This window comes from Chrysemys picta, chromosome 2, assembly GCF_011386835.1.
Source record: "Chrysemys picta bellii isolate R12L10 chromosome 2, ASM1138683v2, whole genome shotgun sequence".
Lineage (NCBI taxonomy): Eukaryota > Metazoa > Chordata > Testudines > Emydidae > Chrysemys > Chrysemys picta.
In genome coordinates this window covers 3,562,118-3,586,610 of record NC_088792.1, presented here as the reverse complement: position 1 = coordinate 3,586,610, position 24,493 = coordinate 3,562,118, and the positions used below count along the sequence as shown (strand labels likewise).

The 24,493-nt window shown below is 59.6% G+C and overlaps 1 protein-coding gene across 7 annotated transcripts; it reads right to left on the bottom strand.

Annotated features, from left to right (window-relative positions):
* Positions 1-945: 945 nt before the first annotated feature.
* LOC135981876 (uncharacterized) lies at positions 946-24,376 on the bottom strand. Of its 7 annotated transcripts, XM_065586592.1 has the most exons (7): positions 23,928-24,352; positions 19,524-19,622; positions 16,633-16,731; positions 14,940-15,059; positions 9,783-9,890; positions 8,912-8,992; positions 6,128-6,815 (listed from the first exon to the last, which is right to left on the bottom strand). In XM_065586592.1, exons 1-7 carry the CDS (start codon positions 24,036-24,038, stop codon positions 6,699-6,701), a joined length of 735 nt encoding a protein of 244 aa, XP_065442664.1. In that variant the 5' UTR covers positions 24,039-24,352; the 3' UTR covers positions 6,128-6,698. The 7 variants fall into 7 exon arrangements, with proteins under 7 accessions (XP_065442661.1, XP_065442662.1, XP_065442664.1 ...); XM_065586596.1 differs by lacking the exon at positions 14,940-15,059 and having other exon boundaries at positions 23,928-24,376; XM_065586595.1 differs by lacking the exon at positions 19,524-19,622 and having other exon boundaries at positions 23,928-24,351.
* Positions 24,377-24,493: the final 117 nt, after the last annotated feature.

Sequence of the window (24,493 nt, the reverse complement as noted above, 5' to 3'; positions counted from 1 at the left end):
CACACACAGCCCTGCACACACAGGATCAGCATTACACACACACAGCCCTGCACACAGGCCCGCTGAGCCCTTCACCCCACAGCCCCACTCACTCGCTGATGGAGCCAAGCCAGGGCTGATCCCACAGGCAGCGGCTGCAGGCCCAGGCGGTGCCCCTCTCTCTGCCCCTCAGAGCCGGGCGGTGGGAGGGGACGGCGCGGCAGAGCCAGCAGCTGCGTGCAGGCCGGGGGCCCCGACTGCCAGCCCTGGGCCCTGAGCACTGACCCCTAATGGAGACAGGAAAGCGCAGGGCCAGCACGGACGCTCTGGGGCTGAGCTGCCAAACTGCTGCCGCCACCCCCAGGCCCACGGGCGCGTCGCCCTCCTCCCTCTGCCCATATTCACGACACCCACTTCTGCCAGCTGCTCTTCCAGGAGGGGGCACGCGCCTCGGGCAGGAACGGGTGTGTCCGCCCTGTTATTACGCCAGCCCTGCTCCTGCACCAGGCCTCTGCGTGCTGCCGCGGGGTCGGTAACGAAGGGGCCAGTGCCTGGCAGGGGGCAAGGGGCACCCCACTGCAGGGCGAAGGCAGCCTGCGCAGAGCAGATCTCGTCGGGAAAAGCCCCTGTTTCTATGCTGTCACACAATGGCCCATGCTAGAGAGGGGAAAGGCCCAGGGAACATCCTGGGGGGTGCGTGGCAGACCCCCAAGCCTCCCCCGTTATGTGACTGTAGGGTTACCATATTTCAGCAAGCAAAAAAGAGGATGGGAGGAGCCCTGCCCCAGTCCTGCCCTAGCCCCGCCCCTGCCCCTTCCACTCCCTCCCACTTCCCGCCCCCCTCAGGACCCCCAACCCTCCCCCTGCTCCTTGTCCCCTGACTGCCCCCCTGTCACGGGGTATTGGGGGACTCAGGGCCCTGCACCCCCGGCTTCCTGCGATTCACCATGACTCTCAGCCAGCCAGTAAAGCAGAAGGTTTATTTGGATGACAGGAATACAGTCCAAGACAGGTCTTGCAGGCACAGACAACAGGGCCCTCCTTAGTTAGGTCCAGCTTGGGGTCCCAGGGCATCCCAGCTCCCCCCCCTTTGGGGGGGTCAGAGCCATCTCTGCCTCCCAGCCATCTCTCCAGCCCGCTTCCAACACTCTGCCTTCAGCGACCCCTCCCACACCCTTTGTTCAGTTTCCCGGGCCCCAGAGTCACCTGGCCTTCAATCCCTTCCTGGGTTCTCATGTTACACGCTCAGGTATGCGCCTTCGGGCAGACTCCCATCCCCCGATGCAGACTATCCTAGCCACACTCCCCTGTCAGCATTCACACACCCCAGTAAGAACAGTCCCAGTTCGTCACATCTCCCCCCTTCGAGACCGAACTGAGCAGGGTCACTTTAGCCAGTGACCCGGGGAAGTTCGAACCTACCCCCGTTCCCATGGATGCCCCCGCATCCCTCCCATTCCTTGGTGAGAATTACACCGGGCCCCTCCAGTTTCACGCCCCCCCTTAGGTCGGGGGTGCTTGATGGCACTCGCAGTTCGCATGTGGGAAGGTTTATGCGGCCTGTGCCCTTTCCCCACCCCCATACCTCTGGGGTTCCAACTGGGCTGTGGTCTTCTCCCAGCGCTCCAGTCTGGAGATCTGTGCTTTGGGCTCTCTTGGTTTAGAGCCGCCCTTTTACCCTTGGCCACCCTCCGGAAAGGATCCTTTATGCTGGGCAAGGGTCCTAAAGCTGTTTTCCCCTTGTCCCAGGCCTTCCTCCCCCTCTGACAGGGGTCACAGGATCCGCAGTACTGTCGGACAGTAACAAAGACCCCAGGCCAGTAAAAGCTCCGTAGCAGCCTCTGCTGGGTACGCCAGGTTCCCTGGTGCCCTGAGAGGGGAATGTCATGGGCCCGGCACAGCAGCTGGCGGCGATACTTCTGGGGTACCACCAGCTGCCTCCTGATCCCCCCTGACTCCATTTTCCCTGGGGGAGCCCATTCTCGGTACAGGAACCCCTTCTCCCACAGGAACCTTTTCCGGCCACCTCGTCCCATGGTCTGTACCGCATTGAGGTCGGCCAGGTCCCTTATCTTCCGCAAGGAGGGATCTCTCTGCAACTCGGCCTGGAACTCAGCAGCTGGAACAGGGATGGCCACCTGCTCTTTCTCGCCCGCTGGGGCTGAAGCTGCAGCCTCCCTGAGCCGTGTCCCTGGGCGTTCCCTCCCCACCAGGTTAGGGTCCTGCGCCTCAGGCAAGGCACCCCCCCCAAGGCCAGGGCGCAGTGCCCCTCGCCGGCTCTGACTGCGGGTCACAACCAGTGCCCTTTGGGGGTTGCTTGGCCAGTTCTCCAGGTCCCCCCCCCATCAATACCTCCGTGGGCAAATACGGGTGTACCCCCACATCCTTGGGGCCCTCCTTGGCCCCCCACTTCAGGTGTACCCTCGCCACGGGCACTTTGACTGGTGTTCCGCCCACCCCCGTCAGGGTCAGGTAGGTGTTGGGCACCACCTGATCTGGGGCCACCACCTCGGGCCGGGCCAGCCTCACCTCTGCGCCCGTATCCCAGTATCCATTGACCTTCCTCCCATCCACCTCCAGGGGAACAAGGTACTCTCTCCGGAGGGACAGCCCCGCGCCTACCGTATAAACCAAAAACCCTGAGTCTGGAGCATCCAGCCCCCTAGAGGAGCTGGCCTGGAGCTCTCCTCCCTCCTTAGCAGGTGGTACTCTGCCAGCCCCCCTTCCCTGGGAATGCTGCCTCTCGCCGGGCTGGGTCTCTACCCAGTCAACCCTCTGTGGGTTCGGTCTGCTCAGTCTGTCCCTGAGCCTGGGGCACTGGGCCCGTATGTGGCCTTTTTGGCCACAGTGGTAGCAGCCCAGGTCCCATGGGTCCCCTTGAGTGGGTCGGATGGTCCTGACGCCGGATGTTCCCCTTTGATGGGGTTTTTCTGTATTTTCCCACGGGGAGGTCCCATGGTGACTCTCTCTCTGCGTGGTGGTGGGACTGTTCCTTTGGGACTCCTCCCTTTTATCTCCTGACCGGCTCTTTACAAACTCATCGGCCAGCTGGCCTGCATGTCGCGGGTTCTCTGGCTTTCTGTCCACCAACCACAGCCTCAGGTCGGATGGGCACCGCTCATACAGTTGCTCCAGTACCAGCAGTTTGACCAGGTCCTCCTTCGTCTGGGCCCCATCAGCCCACTTGCTGGCGTATCCTTCCATGCGGACGGCTAGTTGCAGATATGAGATCTCAGGGGTTTTATCCTGACTCCGGAACCTTTCCCGGTACATCTCAGGAGTCAGCCCAAACTCACGTAGCAGAGCCTTTTTGAATAGTTCGTAGTCCCCTTTCTCTGCCTCTCCCAGTTGGCGGTACAATGCCACGGCTTTGGGGTCCAGTAAGGGGGTAAGGACCCGGAGTCTGTCCGCGGGATCAACCCGGTGCAGCTCGCAGGCCGTCTCAAAGGCATCCAGGAAGTCATCCATGTTCTCCCCCTCCTTGCATGGGGCCAGGATGCACTTATCAAAGCTCCGTGCAGTCCTGGGTCCCCCCTCACTCACCGCAGCCGGGGGTTCGCTGCCCTTCAATCTCGCCAGTTCCAGTTCATGCTGACGCTGTCTCTCATTCTCCTCCCGTTCATGCTGACGCTGTCTCTCTTCATGCTGTCTCCGTTTCTCTTTCTCCTCCCGTTCATGCTGATGCTGTCTCTCTTCATGCTGTCTCTGTTGTTCACGATCCTCCAGCTCTCTCAGTTTTAGCTCTTTCTCCCATTCCAGCCAATTCCGCTCCACGGATGCCGAACGTCGCCGGGAGGATCCTCTGCTGGCCGGCGAGCTTCGCCGGGAGGATCCCCTGCTGGCCGGGGGGGTCATGGCGCCCTCAGTATTTGCTGGGCTCCTCCCCACCCTTCCCCTAGGCATAGGAAGGAGGGGTCTCGGGAAGCCCTCAGCAGCCGGCTGACCACTCCCAGCTGGGACAGACACTGGTGCCTGCGCTGCATTTGCCAGGCTGCTTCCCTGAGACACAGGGATCAGTTCATTCGCGCGATCTTCCGCCTCCAGCCGGGCAATGAGCTGTTCTTTGGTGAGCCTCCCAATGTGCAGCCCCCTCTGCTTGCACAGCTCCACCAGGTCGCTCTTAAGCCGCTTGGCATACATCTTCCTGCTGGCCACTCACCAGCCTGTGTGCTCACAGCTCCCCACAGTTCCCAGGGGGACCCCTAGTGTGCCAGCCCTTCTCGAGGTCACCACCTCTCTGCCAGGGTCGAGCTGCAGACTCCTCCGCCCCTGGGACCACTTGCTGCGATCCCCCCGGGGGACCCTGTTACTGCAAAAGTCCTTCTCGCTGGTCACACACTCCCAGGGGTAATAACCATCTCTCTCTCACTCTTCAGCACGCCTGGTCCCCGTCAATCCCCCTTTGTTTTACTGCTCCCCAGTCACTTACTGCAGGAAGCGCCGCAGTAAGGGAGGAGCTCCAGACTGCCGGTGCGAACGGCCGGCTGGTGATCTGCGACTGCAGGGAGGGAGGGAGTGCTCTCAGCTGCAGGGGAGAGGAGGGGGAAGTGGAGGAGGGGTCTCTCTGGCTGTCGGAGCCCCATGTAAATGGCACCATCCGTCCGGCTGCCCTGTCAGCTGCGCGCGCTCTGTGTGGGGGGGGGAAGTCCGGACATTTACAAATTCCCCCCGGATGCTATTTTTAACTCTAAAAGCCGGACATGTCCGTGGGAATCCGGACGAATGGTAACCCTAACCAGGAGGCTACAGGGCCTTTAACAGAGTCCTCAGCGCCACACAGGCCCTGCCAGCAGAAGATAAGCGCCTCTTTCTGAAACCAAGACCCACCACATCTACTGCTTCCCCCGCAGCCGCTGGCCAGTAACACTGTCACAGAAGGAAATGCGGCTGGTCTGGTATGATTTGTTCTTGACAAATCCAGGCTGGCTATTCCGCGGAACCCTGTTATCCTCCAGGTGCTCGCAAGCTGATTGGTTAATCATTTGTTCCAGGATCTTTCCAGATATCGAAGTTAGGCTGCCTGGTCTATAATCCCCCGGGGCCTCTTTGTTCCCCCTTTTAACGAGAGATACTACGTTTGCTCCTCTCCAGTTCTCTGGGATCTCACCCGTCCTCCACGAGTTGTCAGAGATAATCGCTAATGGTTCCAAGACGGCTTTAGCTAGTTCCTGAAATACCCTGGAGTGAATTTCACCAGGCCCTGCTGACTTGAATACATCTAATTGATCTAAACAGTCTTTCACCTGTTCTTTCCCTGGGTTTGGTTTTCATTCCTTCTCCCTGGTGGTTAATATTCATTGTGTTAAGGATCTGGCTACAATTTACCTTTTTAGTGACGACTGAAACAAAATAGGCATTAAACACCTCAGCCTTCTTGGTGTCGTCCATTACTAGCTCTCCCTCCCCACTAAGTACTGGGTCTAAACTTTCCTTCATCGTTCTCTTGCTGCGAATGTACTTACAGAATCCCTTCGATTTCCTTCCATCTCCCCTGCTAGTGTAACTCGTTGTGTGCCTTTGCTTTTCTGATTTTGGCCCTACCTGCTTGCACTGTTCTTTTGCACTCCTCCTTTGAGATTTGTCCGTTTCCACTTTTTGCAGGAGGCCTTTTTGATTTTCAGCTCATTAAAGGGCTAATTAAATTCCTCTCTTTGGGCATAGAATAGGTGCTGCAGAGGCAGCGACATTGCAAATCACCCCCCTCCGCACCAGATAACAGCATGCCTCAGTCCTGACGACAGAGCCACCGTCAGAGCAGAGGGTCCCCATGGCACCGCCAGTCCTAGGGCCAGCTGTCATGGGGGCTCTGTGATACGGCACCAGGAGCTGAGACCAAATCTCCTACCGTGTATGGCGCTGTGGGGCCACCAGAATGGTGGTGCTGAGTGCGAGGGTGCTCAGCTGGGCCATGCAGCTCAAGGAGGAGCATTGCATGCTGGGAGCTGTGGTCTCCACAGCATGTACCTGTAAATGAAAGCTGCCATGTATCCCCCCATTGGCTCATGTACCACGGGGCTCTCTGCCCCCTCTCCTCAGCACACGACACCAGGAGTAAATGAGCTGGAGAAAAGGAGCCGGCGAAGCCTGGGCGGAGTCGTGCGGCCCTGGCTCGAGGCCCAGCCCCGCCAACAGGAACAGGTCACGCAGAGCGAGTGTATTTGTGTTTATTTGCACTCTTAGCTCACATTCCCTGCAGGTATAAACGGGCGCAGTTCCACTCAGCGCAGCAGAGCTGGACCCATGTACACCCCAGTGAGTTCAGCCCTTTATACGGAGCTTTAATTTCATTTCTATCTATCTGCCTCTGCACAGCACCCGGGAGGCCGGAGGGCACCACGGGACAGGCCGTTCTGGTCCCCGGGCGGCCGCGCTCCCCTTGTCTGTGCTGTTACTGGGAATGAGGCAGGGGATTGTGGGTTTGCAGGACTCAGAGAAAGGGGCCTTAGTTCCATCCCAGCCCTACAGCAGGAGAAGCAGGGGGCGTTTGTGCCAGCTGGAGGGGGAAGGGGGTTGGGATCCAGATTCCATGTAACTGATCTCAGGGGCGTGGAGGGGAGGGGGAGATACCAGACTCCAGCCTGGGCTGCTGTCTAGCTACACAAGGGAAGTGTGGCCTGGGAGGACTCCACCTCAGGTGGGTGCAGTAGCTAATCTCCCTTGATCCTCCGTCTGCTGCCTCTCTCAAGGGGGCCGTCTGGTCCTGCAGTGTGACGCTGGAATCACAGCCAGCACCGTAGAGTCAGTCTCTCGCTCTCTGCTTGGCTTTGCGCTTCGCCGCCGTGGGCCTTTCGTCTTCTCTCCTGGTCCTGGGGCTCAGGATCCCCAGAGCGCCCGTCCTGCACGAGACAGAGAGGGGTCACCTACAGTGTCCTCTCCGCCCGCTGCTCCTTGCCGCCGTAGGTCAGGGTGGCGAGGGATCCCAGAGGAGCTAGCCAGGGCCTGGCACACACGATCACCACCCTGCAGGCAGAGGACCAGAGTGGGGGGCGGGGTGCTCTGCCAATCAGCCGATGGCCGAGGAACCAGACACTCCTGACTTCTAATCTTGGTTCCATCATGGATTCACCATGTGCCCGTTAACCGCTCTGTGCCTCAGTTTCCCCATCTGTCTAATGGCGATAATACTGACCCACCTGCTGCAGGGGGCTGGGAGGATTCAGTCGTTACTGCACATAGTGTGCTCTGAGCCCAGACAGCGCTAGCGAAGGAGCAGTACAGCCCCAGCAGCTCTTCCCTTCAGCCCTGACTGAGCCGGGCAGGACTAGGGTTACCATTCGTCCGGATTTACCCGGACATGTCCTCCTTTTTGTGTTAAAAATAGCGTCCGGGGGGGAATTTGTAAATCACTCAAAATGTCCGGGATTTCCCCCCCATGCAGAGCAGAGCGAGCGGCTGGGAGGGCTGCAGGAAAGTCAGCCACTCGCCTGGGGCTCTGGCAGCCAGAGCCCTTCCCCCGCAGCTTGCCGGGCTGGACTCCGGAGCAGCTGGAGAGCTCCCCCCGCCCCATTCTGAGCCGGCCGGGCTGCCGGGCCGTTTGCATCGGCCTCGGCAGCCCCTCCTCCTCGGCAGAGCAGAGCGAGCGGCTGGGAGGGCTGCAGGAAAGTCAGCCGCTCGCCTGGGGCTCTGGCAGCCAGAGCCCTTCCCCCGCAGCTTGCCGGGCTGGACTCCGGAGCAGCTGGAGAGCTCCCCCCGCCCCATTCTGAGCCAGCCGGGCTGCCGGGCCGTTTGCATCGGCCTCGGCAGCCCCTCCTCCCCGGCAGCCCAGCGCCCCGCTCCGGCAGCACTGTGCGGGGGCAGGGACCGGGTTGTGTGTTGCGCTGGGGAGCGCAGTCACGTGTCCGGCTCCGCACAGAGCCCAACACCCTGTTCTGAGCGGCGGGGTAAGGGGGCCAGGGGGCAGGAGAAGGGGCAGGGAGGTTCTGGAGGGGGCAGTCAAGAGACGGAGGGGGGTCGGGAGTTCGGGGGGGGCTTTTTGGGGGGGGTGGAGAAGGTTTTGGGCAGTCAGGGTACAGGTAGGGGGTAGGGTCCTGGGGGGCAGTTAGGGATGGGGGTCTTAGGAAGGGGCAGTTAGGGGACAAGGAACAGGGAGGCTTAGGTAGGGGGTGGGGGTTCTGGAGGGCAGTTAGGAGCAGGGGTCCCAAGAGGGGTAGTCAGGGGACAAGGAGTGGGGGGGCTGTCAGGGGGCAGGGGTGGGGAGAGGGATCGGAGCAGTCAGGGGACAGGGAGCAGAGGGGTTTAGATGGGTTGGGAGTTCGGGGGGGGGCTGTCAGGGGGTGGAGAGTGGTTGGATAGGGCGTGGGAGTCCCAGGGGTCTGTCTGGGGATGGGGGTGTGGATAAGGGTTGGGGCAGTCAGGGGACAAGAGGCAGGGAGGCTTAGATAGGGAGTGGAGTCCTGGGGGGCAGTTAGGGGCAGGGGTCCCAGGAGGGGGCAGTCAGGGGACAAGGAACGGGGGGAGGGTTGGGGGTTCTGGGGGGGCGGGAAGTGGGAGGGGCAGGGGCGGGGCTAGGGCGGGGCTCCTCCCGTCCTCTTTTTTGCTTGCTGAAATATGGTAACCCTAGGCAGGACTGAGCCAAGCCCTCCTTGCCAGCCGGGGACTCGGTCGCTGTCTCTCAGCAGCAGGCGGTTCGGTGATAGGTGGCCAGGGAGAGCAGCGCGTTTCGCCAGAGCCCTCCCCGCAGGGCGTCTCCCTGCGAGTCCCGGCTGGAGGTGGGGGCTGTGACAGGACTTTCAGAGCCTCTGGGGACAGCGGCATCAGCAGGTACCGTCCCCACCTCCCCCTGCTGTCCTGCATTCCCTGACCCCACTGCAGCAGGTTAGTTGTGTTTGACAGGAAGAGGACCAGAGCGGGAAGGTGTCCCCGGCTCAGAGTCCTGCCCTCCCTGTGGCCCCTGGGTTGCCTCGTGCTGTTCCCCTCTGAGGCTACCTCTCACCTGGCCGGTGGCTACAGATCCCTGGCAGCTGGGACAGTCGAGCACGGGGGTGGCGAGCGTGATGAATTCCTCAAGGTGGATCTGCAGGAGGAGAGGAGAGGGTTGGGGGAGTCACTGGGAAGCCGGGGCTTGCAGGGCAGCATGGGGCGAGGCCGGGGGGATGCGTGCAAGCGGTTAGCGCCCTGCTGCCCCTGCAGCAACGGTGAGCCATCGTCCCTGGGCTGCACCGGTCCGGCACGCGAGGGCCTGGGCGGATTCGCTGGGGATCCAAGGCTCTGTCCAGGCTGCAGCTGGGGAGACAGACTCACACTAGCGCCGCTCAGGCAAGTGCGCTACAAATAGCCGCGTGGCCATGGCAGCTCAGGCCCGGGGGGTGGGCGGGCTTGGACACGGGGGGCTAGCCCGAGCTGCCACCCACACCGCACCATCCACACTGCTATTCTTAGCATGTTACTTGGAGCAGAGCCAGCGTGAGTCTGCCTGCCCGGGCTGGGGGCCACGTTCCCAGCTCCAGCGTAGACAGACCCCTCGAGGGAGGCTGCTCCCCCTGCTGTCACAGTCGTGCGGGGGTCCCAGCACCGTCCTCACCTCCCCACCGGCTCGTACAGCTTCCCTTCCTCCAGGAAGGGTCAGGAGGGGGCTGTGGACATGGAGCTCTCCCCCGTCCCGTTCTTTCTGGGCCAGCATTTCCCCTCATTCACTCCCCTCCCCTCTCCTGGAGCATGTGCTCTGGCTGCATCCCGGCAGGGTCTCCCAGGAGCAAGCAGAACGTTGAGCCCCCCTTGTGCCCCATCGATTACGGAACAGGCTTTTGTTGCCTGTTAGTTAGTCCGGAGCTCATGGCTTCCACCCTCTTCCCCTCGTACTGTACCATGCCTAAGATGGACTCAGAGCCGTGATTCCCAGTGGTTTCCCTTGTGCGTCTGGCTGGCTGTGGTTTCTGGCCTTCCCTCTTCACTCTCTTTTGCTGATGGTTGTCCTGCAGGAGAGAGTAGCGCATCAGGGACATGCTGCAAGGCAGGAGTTGCGGGGGGACGGGGGGGGGGGAAGAGGATGTCACCGTCTGCTGGCTGGGCACAGCCTACAGTGGGGATAAAGCTCCAAGAATTTTTTCACTTCAAGGTCCCAGAAACAAAGACAAGGTTTTCATCTCGAGGCCAAAAGACCAAAATCATCAAGACACTTGATCACGGCCTTGGATAGACCAAGAGACTATCTACACTTGACCAGAGCTCACTGGAGATCTCCTTTAGCGCAAGTGGGAGAGGCTTCCCAAAGACGGGCACGGGGAGAGAAGCTAATACGGGAGGGGGGGAGAGAGGAGTGATGAAACAGCAGCTGGCGAGAGAGAGGAAAAATAAAAAATCGGACAGGCTCACACTGCCCCTCCCCCCTCCGCAGCACTTTGAGGGCTTCCAGGGTGTCCAAACCCAGGGGTGGCACCTCGGGAACTGGGCCCCAGGCTAGTTTTTATACGAGAGTGAATTGAACTGTCAGGTCACAGCCTGCCGCCAACAGAGCCGGCGGAGGGACGGGGGGTGCAGGAGAAGGGACTGTGAACTCTGAGCAGATTCTGGAAGAGGAAAAGTTAGGAATAAAAATCTGTTCCAAACAGAAAAGTGTTTGCAACCTTTCCCCTACGACCTGTGCACGCAGGGTCTGAATGAGCCCGTGAGGAGCTGGGGGGAAAGACTTCGGGAGCAGCCTGCGTTTGCATAGACACGCCCACTCTGCCTAGGTGCGCAGCATGACGGAGCTGCTTCCCCAAAGCGATCCCTCTGGGCTGGTGCTGGGTTACAAAGCCCTTTGATGAGTGATGTGCCTGAATATTTGGATGCTAATATCTAAAGTGTATCACTAAATGGATTAACCTACATTGGGGATTGTGACGTTATTGACATAAACTGGGACCGTATAGATCATTGTTGCAACCAAGGTCCTGTAGTGGCATGCAAATCTTGTATAAAGGGGGTCAAATGGGGTGTCTAGGACAAGGTGATGGTTTACTGGTTATGATTATGCTGTCTAGATGTGTGTATCAGTTTTGTAGTCGAAGTTATGAATATTGGCTCTATACTGTCTGTATGGCAAACTTATGCTATGCTTCTGGGTGACATCCCAGACAAGCTGAGATTAGCTCTGCCTAGCCTGCTTGATGGCCCATTAAGGACCATCAGCTATACAATGGACCCATTGAGAGAAGGCAGATATGCCTTGTAACTCAGCAAAGTATGCAGGGACTGGCCCATGTGACTCCAGACTCCATTTTGCTGTAATTTTCCACAGTAAGAACAAAGAGGTGATCTTACACCTGGAAAAGACTATATAAGGCTGATGCCTCATCTCCATCTTGTCTTCAATCCTGCTTCTTACCTCTGGAGGGACTTTGCTACAAACTGAAGCTTTGAACAAAGGACTGAGGACCCATCCCAGCGGGGGATGTATTCCAGAGACTTGATTTGAACCTGCAGTTTATTCCATCGCTGCTGCAAGCCTGAACCAAGAACTTTGCCATTACTGTATGTAATTGATGCCATTTAACCAATTCTAACTCTCATCTCTATCTTTTTCCTTTTATGAATAAACCTTTAGATTTTAGAGTCTGAAGGATTGGCAACAGCGTGATTTGTGGGTAAGATCTGACTTGTATATTGACCTGGGTCTGGGGCTTGGTCCTTTGGGATCAGGAGAACCTTTTTCTTTTACTGGGGTATTGGTTTTCATAACCATTTGTCCCCATAACGAGTGGCACTGGTGGTGATACTGGGAAACTGGAGTGTCTAAGGAGATTGCCTGTGAGACTTGCGGTTAGCCAGTGGGGTGAGACCGAAGTCCTCTTAGTCTGGCTGGTTTGGTTTGCCTTAGAGGTGGAAAAAACCCCAGCCTTGGGCTGTAACTGCCCTATTTGAGCAATTTGTCCTGAGTTGGCACTCTCAGTTGGGTTCCGCCAGAACCGCATTGTCACAGGGATATTGCTGATTATGTATTTTATGTATCTTATGACTTTTAACCCAGACGTTGTATTTCTGTATAATTGAAGCATTGTACCCAGGCGTATAGACACCCTTTCCTTAGCCCCGAGTACTAGATCATTCTCACATTAGCCTGAATGCAGGGCTAATGAAATGTGGTTATCCTTATTGTACGAGTAACGGGCAGCCGAACAGTACTTAGCCTGCCTGATTGAGGGGTTCCCTTAAACTGAACCTCATTTGCTAAGCAGAGGGTAGAGATGCCAAATCCCACCTACTATCTGACCGTCTCCTCTCTTCTGTTTGAAGACAGAGCTGTTAGACTCCATTGAGAGTCCTTGTTTTGTCCAATGACGGCTCGAGCTAAAACCACCGATAACCAGGTGCTGAGCCTTAGACCTGGTGGGTGACAGGGTTGTCCTGAAAGACACTGCCCAGCCTGCACTAGCGGAGAAGTTTCCTGCCACCCACTGAGGGCTGGGTTAAGTGGTGGGGCCTCAGAGCATGACACTGCAGCAGAGAGACAGTGGGTAGGGTTGCCATAGTCAAACATTTAAAAAAGAGGACCCTCCACGGGGCCCCAGTCCCACCCCCGGCCCTGCCCCAACCCCACCCCTTCCCCGCCCCCGGCCCCAGATTAATGCCGGGTTCCTTTTCCCCTTTTATTAAAAGTTTTCTTTGCTATGCACAGACTCAGTGCTTGCGGGAGGGACGTATTGCCTCTCAGAGGCGCCCAGGGCCGGGGTTAAATTTCCCCAGGTTACTGGGTGGGGGCTTGAGCCGGTTCTGTTTTGATTTGTTAAGAGGAACCCCTAGACATTGAACCCAGCCCTTGTTGCTGCCAACTCCACCTGGCAGAAGGGTTACACTTGCATTTATCTTTCCACTGCGGACTACTTTTTGTAGAGGAAGTATACACACAAAACAACCACGTCTTCACAGAATTTCTTCAAATGCCTGAGCTGTGCCCTGAGAGCAGTGGGCACCCTCAGGGTGTGCATTAGTTGGCTGCTGGGCCACTTATCAGGTGGCCTTTCCAGTACGTATGTCACCACCGCCTGACCCTTCGTCACTTAGCCAAGCAACACCTATTTAACCCCTTTTGTCTCTCCTCCTGATGCCCCACTAGTGCCAGGCTCAGGGACACTAACCCACCGCAGTCTAGCACCTTCCCCACCCAGGCATCGCTGCTTGTAAGCGGTGGAGACAGAGTACGAGAGGTGAAAAAACTTTGTTGTCATCACATTCCTCTGGCCTGACCAGAGTGTCTGTCCCTGGAGCCTTCTCCTGCGACTTCAGGGACGTGAGGGTTGCAGATGCTGTCAAGGTTGGGTTTGCTACTCCTTAGGCAGGGGCTGCCTTTCCTTGGGTCTTGTACAGCACTGCTTGCCTCGCGGGCACGTAACAGCTAGCACCACTCTCGCTGACCAGTCACCCTCACCACCAACGGCTCCAGTGCGCCCCGCAGGGCCACTCCTGGAACAAGGGGCTACCCTAGAGAACCCAGCCCATAATGAATAGTGATTGTCCTGCAGAGCTCAGATACCACCACTACTGTTCCCAGCACTCATGTTGTAATCTGTATGAGCGTATATGTAAATCTCTGCCTCCTGATTGGATCACAAGAGACAAAGAATAGCTTTTCTTGGACCTCTAACTCCACCCACATTTCTTATCTAGACTGTAAATGTTTATTGGGGTGGGGTGGGGGGGATGATTTGGGTCTCATAGTCCCTACACATACCCAGATACTTGTGTTGGAGAAATTAAGGTTAATGTAACTGTTTACAAAGACTCCATGATTCAGCAAACAGCAAGACTTGTTGTGCATGGAGGTAATTATTAACAATGACTTCATGCTGGTCAATATTTACCGTACGTCTCGGGTCAATAATGTTGATGTTCACCTGGGAAGCCAGTGGGCCAGCTTCAGAGCTTCGGGTCATGGAGGGGCGGGGGGAGAGGGTTTGCACTAACTTTTTTTTTTAATTAAATACCCTGCGTTACAAAGCTGTAAAGTTGCAAAGGAGTAAATCCAGAGTAACTCCACTTAATCCAATGGTTACTCTAGACTAGGGGTAGGCAACCTATGGCACACATGCCAAAGGCGGCACGCGAGCTGATTTTCAGTGGCACTCACACTGCCGGGGTCCTGGCCACCGGTCCAGAGGGCTCTGCATTTTAATGTAATTTTAAATGAAGCTTCTTAAACATTTTTAAAATCTTATTTACTTTACATACAACAATAGTTTAGTTCTATATTATAGACTTATAGAAAGAGACCTTCTAAAAACGTTAACATGTATGACTGGCACGTGAAACCTTAAATCAGAGTGAATAAATGAAGCCTCGGCCCACCACTTTGGAAAGGTTGCCGACCCCTGCTCTAGATTTACCCTGGGGTAAGGAAAGTCACTCATGCTAATGGAGTTACTCCAGATTGACACCGGTATAACTGGGATTATAGTCTGTCCCCCTATGGGTTTGCTATCTATTGAAATGAAGACTCGCTGGGCTATCTTCCCCCCTGCGGCCCTGCCCCAGGGGGAACTGGGGTTTATCTGGTTAGTTTGCTAGCTCTTTCTTTATTCCCTTCTTTAGAAGGGAAGAAGGCAGGTTCGTGCAGCTCCGTCCGGGGAACCCACTGCACCTGGAACTGGGACTGAAGCCAGTGGGATCCGAAAGAAGCAGCATTTCTTAGCACGGCGCCTAAAGGAGACTCTCCACCATAAGCTGGTTCTAGGTCGTGCTTACGTGCCCCGAATCAGCTCCCAGCCCCTGGTCCATCTGTCTCGCTGGCAGAGGGGACCACAGTGCAGCTTGTGCTCTCAATAGGGATAGCAGGGATGGCCAATAGGAAGCCCCCTGGTAAAATGCAGCCTATGGCCAATGGAGGCTACGGGTCCCAGCAAGCAATGCTCCAGCGTGATCTGTGTAGCTTAGCTTAGCTCCACAGGCTGAGTCCTGTAGCTCCTGGGGAGTTCCCAGCCCTCAGAGCGACGCTGAGTCCGGGAATCACCCGGCTGGTCTCTGCCTCTCCCTTCCCTGCCTCTTACCTTGGGGAACCCTAGAGGGCTGTAGCAGCCCGAGCAGGGCAGCCTGGGTTGCTTGGGTTTTAGTGTGCGCAGCTGAGTTCCTTCAACCGCCCTCCTGCCTCGCCCTTGTGGTGCAGGCCCCTGTGCAAGGAGAGAGCTGGCATTGGGCTTCATTCGCGCTGGGCTGGGCTCTGCTGCCAGTGAACAGCACGGACGGGGCACATCTCGCCCCTGGGCTGGCCTGGGCACACTGAGCTCTCACAGCCAGCACCCAGCTTCCCGGGGGGCAGCCATGGGAGACTCACTAACGCCAGTGATGCGCGCGGTGCTGAGAGAGAAGAACAGCAGGGAGCCGTGCTGCAGGACAGGCTACGGGCTGTAACGCACCATGGGCGGCCGGTATCCACGGCCAGGGCAGGCTAAGCCTCCCCTAACCCAGGCCATGGCTGGAGCCAAGCCGGGCCAGAGCCGCTGGGGCCTGCAGGAACGGGCCGCGCCTCCCCGGAGCCCTTCTCGCGCCCCCACCACCCCAGCTTACCTTGTGCTGCCGGCCCGCCCCTGTTTCTTTTCAGACTTCCCGCGAATCTCTGATTCGCGGGAAGCAGGGGAGGGGGCGGAGCGTTCAGGGGAGGGGAGGAGGGGGAAGTGACCTGGGGACGGGGTGGAGAGCTGCAGCGCGGGGCCCTCTTGGCGTGGGGCCCACGCCAAGAGGGCCCCGCGTCCTGTGGAAGGACAGGATGGGGGCCGTCATGCACTACGGGAACCTCACAGCAGGCAGGGGAACTAGGAGCTTGCAAGGCCTGGTGGAGCTGGAGCTGGCCAGTGACCAGCCACTGAGCCTCCTGGCGCCTGCTCTGCCTCCGGCCTCAGTCAGGCTGCGCCACTGGCTAGAGTCCATTTCCCTGCCGCACGCCACGAAAGATCAGGATCGTGCTTGGTTTGCTCCGTGGCGATGGAGCTGTGCCCTGTGCCCTTCCTGCCGAGCCACCGTTTCCCCCACCCCTCTCCCGGAGCACGGGCTGGACCGCCGGGGCTCATCGCCCCTCACGGGACCCAGCTTCGCCCCCACCGAGGGTTGCCATGTGGCCGGATTTCGACCGGAAAGGGAAACGCAGCATCCAGTCAGCAGTAACCGGCTGCTGCCCCCCGGGGACGGGAAGAGCAGTAGCTGCTCCTGGAGCCTGGAGGAGCAGCTCTGCTTAGCAGCCTCTTCCCGCCCCGCCAGCCTGATGAGAGAACGGGCTGCTCCGGGACCGGGCTCCAAAGTAGGTACCGGCACTGTCCACGGGGCAGGGGGGTAACTTGTCTGCCCCCCATCCCGCTGTGCCCTGATTTCCCCTCCCCAGCCCCCCGCTCCAGGGACACCCCCACCACCCAGTGCCCCGATTTCCCCATCCCAGCCCCTCACTCCAGGGACCCTCCCACATCCTGCTGTGCCCCGATTTCCCCAGCCCCTCACTCAGGGACTGACCCCTGCCGTGCCCCAATTGGTCAGGCTCCGCGTCAGCTCCTCCCAACCCAGCTCTGCAGGCAGCAGGTGAGTCCCAGGGGATGGGGGAGCAACCGGTGGGGATGGAGAGCGAGCGATGGGGGAGGGGGACATGTGAGGCGGAGGCAGGGCCTCAGGGGAAGAGGCAGACAGGGGCGGAGCCTCGGGAGAAGGGGCGGGGCAGGGGTGTTCGGTTTTCAGGGATCAGAAAGTTGGCAACCCTACCTCCACCTTGGCAGGCCTTAGAAGACTCAAGGAGCCTGGTCTGAATCTGGGTCGCTGCTGTTTCTCCACTTGCCTCCTGCCTCTCACGGGTGTAGTTGGCTGCAGAGAGAGGATGAGAGCTGAGAGCCGGCTCAGGGCTCGGCGGCGGTGGGCATTGCCTCAGAACCAGCGTCAGGACCTGCCCCGGGCAGGGCTGGGCCAGGCGGCTGGGGGCTGTGGCCTGTGGAGGGCAGAGAGGTCCCTGGGCAGTTCAGAGTTGTAGGACAGTGAGGCTGGGTGAGCTAAGCTGGAAACACGCCGTTCAGTCCCCTCGGGGGGCAGCTGGGCTCTCTGCACCCTGACCGGGGAAGGCCCCTCCCCGTGCTCCCGCTGACACTGCCTAGGAAGGGGCGGGCGGATCAAAGCACCCTGCAGAACGGTTAGTGCGCGGCAGCAGGGCCGTGCAGCCGGGCGGTGTGCGGCAGGCTAGTGCGCTGTGAATTCACACCCTGGCGTGTCACACGCCGAGTGGACAAGCTCTGAGTCACGGGGCAGATGCAGCTTCCCCTGGTGATGCAGCCGCGCTGGGGTTGTGACAATCTATCGCGCTGTCGCCCTGCCGTGGCTTCTATCCCTCGATGCTCTGCACATAGCACGGGCACCCATGGGAGAGCCCCCCTGACAGTCAGGACAGGTGCGCAGAGAGAGAAGGACAAAGAGTGACACCCTAGAGAACCCTGCAGAAGGAGGGGAGCCCGCAGCGCCCTGCGGGGGAGTAGAGGGGTGGGGACGAGCAGCACAGGTGGGAATGGGCAGGCCCGGATTAACGCAGGGGCTTTAGGGGCTGCAGCCCAGGGCCGAGGGCTAAGGGGGGCCCCGCAAAAATAAATTCATAATTATAGACAATTCAGTGGTCACCAACCCGCCGACCCTGGAGCCTCTGCCAGTCAATCGCGATCTCCGGGCTGCTAAAAGTTCAGCGGCGCAGCAGGGCTCAGGCAGGCTCCCTGCGTGCCGTGGCCCCACGCCACTCCTGGAAGCGGCCGGCTGCTGACACGTCTCTGCGGCCCCTGGCAGGGGTGGGGGAGGGGGCTCTGCGTGCTGCCCCCGCCCCCAGCACCAAGAACCGGCCCATGGGAGCTCCGGGGATGGCGCTTGCGGGCACACTGCAGCCCTCTCCCCCTCTCCCCGCTGGGGCGCGCAGAGACGTGCCAGAAGGCGGCTGCTTCCAGGAGCGACATGGGGCCATGGCATGCAGGCAGCCTGCCTGAGTCCTGCTGCACCGCCGGCCAGGAGCTGCCTGTGGTAAGTGCCTCCTGGCCAGAGCCTGCACCTCTCACCCCCTCCCGCACCCCAACCCCCTGCCCCAGATCAGAACCCCCTCTTACATCAAACTCCCTCCCAGACCCCACACCTCCTCCTCCACCCCAACCCCCTACCCCAGGTCAGAACCCCCTCCAGCACCCAAACTCCTCCCAGACCCTGCACCCCCTCCCGCACCCCAACCCCCTGCCCCAGATCAGAACCCCCTCCAACACCCAAACTCCCTCCCAGACCCTGCACGCCCTCCTCCACCCCAACCCCCTGCCCCAGATCAGAACCTCGTCCAACACCCAAACTCCCTCCCAGACCCCACACCCCTCCTTCACCCCAACCCCCCCGCCCCAGATCAGAACCCCCTCCAGCACCCAAACTCCCTCCCAGACTCCACACCTCCACCTGCACCCCAACCCCCTGCCCCTGGTCAGAACCCCCTCCTGCATCAAACTCCCTCCCAGAACCCACACCCCCTCCCGCACCCCAACCCCCTGCCCCAGGTCAGAACCCCCTCCAGCACCCAAACTCCCTCCCAGACCCTGTACGCCCTCCTCCACCCCAACCCCCTGCCCCGAAACCCCTCCTGCACCCAAACTCCCTCCCAGACCCTGCACGCCCTCCTCCACCCCAACCCCCTGCCCCTGGTCAGAACCCCCTCCAGCACCCAAACTCCCTCCCAGAACCCACACCCCCTCCTCCACCCCAACCCCCCGCCCCAGATCAGAACCCCCTCCTGACCCAAACTCCCTCCCAGACCCTGCACCCCATCCTGCATCACAACCCCCTGCCCCTGGTCAGAACCCCCTCCAGCACTGAAACTCCCTTCCAGACCCCGCACCCCCTCTTCCACCCCAACCCCCTGCCCCAGGTCAGAACCCCCTCCTGACCCAAACTCCCTCCCAGACCCCGCACCCCATCCTCCACCCCAACCCCCTGCCCCGAAACCCCTCCTGCACCCAAACTCCCTCCCAGACCCCGCATCCCCTCCTCCACCCCAACCCCCTGCCCGAAACCCCTCCTGCACCCAAACTCCCTCCCAAACCCTGCAGCCCCTCCTCCACCCCAGCCCCCCGCCCCAGATCAGAACCCCCTCCAGCACCCAAACTCCCTCCCAGACCCCGCACCCCCTCCTTCACCCCAACCCCCTGCCCCTGGTCAGAACCCCCTCCAGCACCCAAACTCCCTCTCAGACCCACTCCGCACCCCCTCCTCCACCCCAACCCCCCACTCCAGGGACACCCCCCCCACCATCACCACCAGTGCCCCGATTTCCCCATCCCAGCCCCTCACTCCAGGGACCCCCCCCACCCTGCTGTGCCCCGATTTCCCCAGCCCCTCACTCAGGGACTGACCCCTGCTGTGCCCCAATTGGTCAGGCTCCGCGTCAGCTCCTCCCAACGCAGCTTTGCAGGCAGCAGGTGAGTCCCAGGGGATAGGGGAGCAACCGGTGGGGATGGAGAGCAAGCGATGGGGGAGGGGGACATGTGAGGCGGGGGCAGGGCCTCAGGGGAAGAGGCAGACAGGGGCGGAGCCTCGGGAGAAGGGGCGGGGCAGGGCTGTTCGGTTTTCAGGGATCAGAAAGTTGGCAACCCTACCTCCACCTTGGCAGGCCTTAGAAGACTCAAGGAGCCTGGTCTGAATCTGGGTTGCTGCTGTTTCTCCACTTGTCTCCTGCCTCTCACGGGTGTAGTTGGCTGCAGAGAGAGGATGAGAGCTGAGAGCCGGCTCAGGGCTCGGCGGCGGTGGGCATTGCCTCAGAACCAGCGTCAGGACCTGCCCCGGATTTTGCACCAGCTCACTGCCCAGTCTCAGGGAACGCTCAGAGCAGGATCAGTTCCATGGGGGCAGGGCTGGGGAGCATTCGCCGAGCTGGCTGGGTGCCCGAGGCTGGCATTGGCACAGCAGGGAGGGGGTAGAGCAGGAGGAAGAGCACAGGGTAACAGACGGTAGAAATGGAGAGCGTGTCGCCTGTCCCCCGGAACCAAGGCAGGGTTAGTCTCTGCCGTGCTTTGTCCAGTCCCCTTTTAAATAGCAACCAGCCCCCCTCAGGGGCCGAGTGCGCAGTCTGCCAGCCCTCACCGCTCGGAGACCTTTCCTCCTGCTCTGCCGGCATCTACCTTTGCCCACTTTTCTCTCTTTACTCCAGGCTAGGCCCCTTGGCCCACTCCGTGGTTCCTGTCCCTGCCTGACGTTCTCCCCTTGAAATGGCCACACACTATTAGTCCCCCTTCGTGTCACCAGGACAAGCTAGCACCCCCATGGTGGGGGAGGGGGAAGGGCTCCGTGGCCTCCTGGGGGCCCGTCTAGTCCTACATTTCTATGTGTCTGTGACATTTTAGTCATTTTCATCGTTCCCCATTACCCTGTCCCTGCAGCCCCTCAAGCCCTTGTCTGGCTTTTCGCTGAATTCCTCCCGATTTGGTGAGGTCCTTTTGGGCGTGAGGGACCCAGAACGGGACTCAGTCCCCCTGGGGCACTCTCACCAGCGCTGCACTGACATCGCCTCGTCGCTGTATGACACAATGCATCGGTGGGCGCAACTCCAAGCCCACATCCTCTGTCGTGGCCATATGACAAGGCAGACCCATAGCCCAACTGCTCTGCGCTACTCTCCTCCCAGGTCTCTTTGGCCACGGCTGTTTCTCCAGTCTTTCCCGCTGTGTTTTGGGTTGTTACACCCCCCATGTCTTCACTTCCACTTTTCCAAGCTGAATTCCACTGGGTTATTTCTTGCCCTGGTTTCGAATCTCTCTCAGCAACTTCCTGTCATTTCTCTCTCCTCGTTAGTGTTTGCGACGCCTTCCAGTTTGGTGTCCCGTGGAGACGCTGTGAACAGACTGGTCACGCACCTCTCCAGGGCATCCCGCTGGCTCTTCAGTCGGACTGGACCTAACCCCGAACCCTGCAATGCCCACTGGACGCCTCTCCAGCCCTTAGTACCCCGCCCTATGTCGTTACCCTCGATTTGTGGGCCTGCTCAACTGCTTTTCAGTCTATCAAACGCGTTACTAAAGCTCTGAGAGAATTCATTCGATGCATTCCCTTCGTTCCCCAGCGAGGAATTTGATCTAGCGCAGCAATCATCAGCCTACGTTGCTATGACGTCTTCAGAAACCCTTCTGGCTCCGCTGCCCCCTAGATACCTGCCGTGCCCAATGTCCGTTCCCTCCCCGTCGGCCACAGTGTCACTGCCTGCTCCGACTCCCAGCGGCCCTGCGGGCGGTCGGCCCCCGCCCCAGTCTGCGCCTGCACTAGACATGCCGCAGCGACACAGCTGAATGGTAGACACTACAGCGACGGGAGGGGTCCTTCCATCACTGCTCTGAGAGCGGGAGCTGGGTCAATGCACCAATAATGCTGCCTACCCAGGGGCTGTCCCCTTAACTCTGTCCCACGGGGCAAGACATGTTTCACCGCCCTGAGCAATACCGTTAGGTCAACCTAACTTTGTAGTGTAGACTAGCCCTAAAACCTGCTGCCAAGGCATAGGCAGCTAGTCCCTCCCCCACAGGGCCACCTGGACAGATAGGGACCATGTGGGTCAGTCCCAAGGCCCGTGGGCATTACAGTGGTTATTCATTTAATCTGTGGTGCCTACGGCTGTGCCAGGCACTGCACAGAAGACTCCTAAGACACAGGCCCTGCCCCAAGGAGTGTCCCATCTATACCAAGGGCTCCAAACGAGGCCAGAATCCGTACAGCTCTCCCTCCTTCAGGGCAGCTGGTCCGGTTTACACCAGCGGCGGATTTGGCCCATCCTCTCACGGACATCCCTTGTTAGCTGTGCGCTTTCTCAGCTGGACTAGCCAGCAGCCTGTGACCCACACAAAGCTGTCCTCCAGCGACCGCCAGGGATCCGCAAACCACTGCCCGAGAACCACTGAGCCGGGGGACGGTGGCCAAGTGAGGGTGTAACAGGGTGAGGGGTAGGGGGCAGGTCCGGGGGTACTCGGGTGACAGACAAGGCTCCTGCTGGGTCCCATGTTTCTCTTACAGAGCCGGGGGAGCATGTTCCCTCTTTGTAAGGGCTGCTCGGGGGCGTGACTCCAGCGAGGAGAAGGGCTGCGTGCCCAGGCTGTGGGAGGACACTGGAAGGCCGGGGAGAGCGAGGGGTGAAGGAAGGCTCTGGAGGACAGTGGCACTGGCTGACCGGACAGGACAGGGGCAATTCCAGCCGAGACGAGGCCAGAGACACAGGCAGGGCTGGAGGGGGAGCGCCCAGTTTGAGCTGCAGGGCGATGGGGGGACCAGGGAAGAGACTCTCGGCCAGGGGCAAGGGGGGGAAGCTGCAGGAGAGTGAGGCTTTGGCCACCACGTTTTGGGGGAGCAGGAGGGGGCAGGGGCAGTGTCTGCAGATCTCCAAGAGGAGGTGCCTTATTCTTTTCTTTTGTAATTTAAGCAGTTGAGCTGCTCCAACCAAAGGCCTCCCGATGTCACCCCCTTCGTCCCTGCTTCTCCTCCCCAAGCTGACAGCAACTGCCCCATTCCTACTTTCACAGTCAGCCTTTTGCAGTGTGTTTCCTCGCCAGCCCAGCTCCCAGCTTGGGAGCGCAGCAGGAAAGCGATGGACACAACCAACAGACCCTAGAGGCTGTTGTCTGCAGTGCTGGGGGAGCCGTGTGGGTCCCAGGCTCTGAGAGAGACAAGGTAGGGGAGGGAATCGCTTTTATTGGACCAGCTTCTGTCGGTGAGAGAGAAGCTGTCGAGCCACCCAGAGCTGTTCTGCAGGTCCGCACCCAGAGCTCTGAGCGGCTCAAAGCTTCGCTCTCAGGGCAATAAGAGACATCACCTCCCCCACCTTGTCTCTCTGAAACCCTACAATAGAGAAGCAGATCACACAGTTAGTGACCAGGAAGGAGAAAGACACAGATACACACACGCACGACAGCACCATACACACACATGCACACACACAAACTGCCAGTGGAATTATGGTGGGAGGTGACGGACGGCTTGATTGCCTTCCTGTGATGCTTCCAGTATTGCCCCTTGCCCCAGGCAGGACACTGGAGCAGCTGGATTAATTGTCTGAGCTGGTACAGCAAGCCCTGTGTTCCTGTATCAGAGGGGTAGCCCTGTGTTCCTGTATCAGAGGGGTAGCTCTGTGTTCCTGTATCAGAGGGGTAGCCGTGTGTTCCTGTATCAGAGGGGTAGCCCTGTGTTCCTGTATCAGAGGGGTAGCTCTGTGTTCCTGTATCAGAGGGGTAGCCGTGTGTTCCTGTATCAGAGGGGTAGCCCTGTGTTCCTGTATCAGAGGGGTAGCCCTGTGTTCCTGTATCAGAGGGGTAGCCCTGTGTTCCTGTATCAGAGGGGTAGCTCTGTGTTCCTGTATCAGAGGGGTAGCCGTGTGTTCCTGTATCAGAGGGGTAGCCCTGTGTTCCTGTATCAGAGGGGTAGCCCTGTGTTCCTGTATCAGAGGGGTAGCCCTGTGTTCCTGTATCAGAGGGGTAGGTAGCCGTGTGTTCCTGTATCAGAGGGGTAGGTAGCCCTGTGTTCCTGTATCAGAGGGGTAGGTAGCCCTGTGTTCCTGTATCAGAGGGGTAGGTAGCCCTGTGTTCCTGTATCAGAGGGGTAGCCGTGTGTTCCTGTATCAGAGGGGTAGCGTGTGTTCCTGTATCAGAGGGGTAGGTAGCCGTGTGTTCCTGTATCAGAGGGGTAGGTAGCCCTGTGTTCCTGTATCAGAGGGGTAGCCCTGTGTTCCTGTATCAGAGGGGTAGCCCTGTGTTCCTGGCGTAGAGGCCTTGGTTCAGGAAGGTCCCGGTGCCGGTGAGAAGCTGGCGCCTGCGGGCTCCGGCCTGGGAGCGCGGCTGCCCCTCGCTGGCTCCACGATCCCGGCCGTGCCTCGCCGCGCACCCGCACCCAGAACCGCCGCTTCTTTTGAATAATGTTGAACCCGAAGCCTCTGCGGGTTGATGGGTGGGGTCCCTGGTCCCCCTCTCCCACTGTCTGTCCCCCCGTCTCATTGCTCAGGCCTGTCCCCCCCACCACACAGTACAAACCTCTCTCTCTCCTACCGCATCTTCCACCTCCGTCAAGTCCCCCGGGTCGGCCCTGGCCACCGCCACAAGGGTGAGCGCAGCCGCCAAACCCACCAGCAGCGAGAGCCTCATCCTGCAGCGGGCTTGGTCCTCACAGACTGTCCTGCTGGAGGGCGATGCAATGTCACAACCCCGCACGGACCTTGACTGTTGGATCCCAGCTCCCAGGCAACCTGCCTAACGGCTTGGGCTCCTGCCTGTCGTTACACATTTACCTTCCTGCTCCTGACTGGCCACTGACTCACCCAGCCGGCTCCCCGATAAGGGAGAGCCAGTCCTGTGAGCGAGCCAGGGCAGAGCCGACCGAACCGCCCGTTTCGGGAGAGAGGGAAACAGAGTCAGCAGCTCCCCCGGGGCAGGGTGCGCGCAGGGAGCTGGCGAGGTGGGGAATGGGGCAGCCCTTCACTTCAGCAGGAGCCGTCCAGAGCGGAGCTCCGGTAAATAGTCCAACCCCGCGGGGCCGAAGTCCTGAGGGCTGAAACCCTGAAACCCCCCTCCCCACAGCTGAATCCCGGAGCCCCAGCCCC

What these genes read in the sequence shown, in the direction of transcription:
- LOC135981876 (XM_065586589.1), bottom strand. Translation starts at nt 4,119, where the DNA reads ATGTATGCCAAGCGGCTTAAGAGCGACCTGGTGGAGCTGTGCAAGCAG.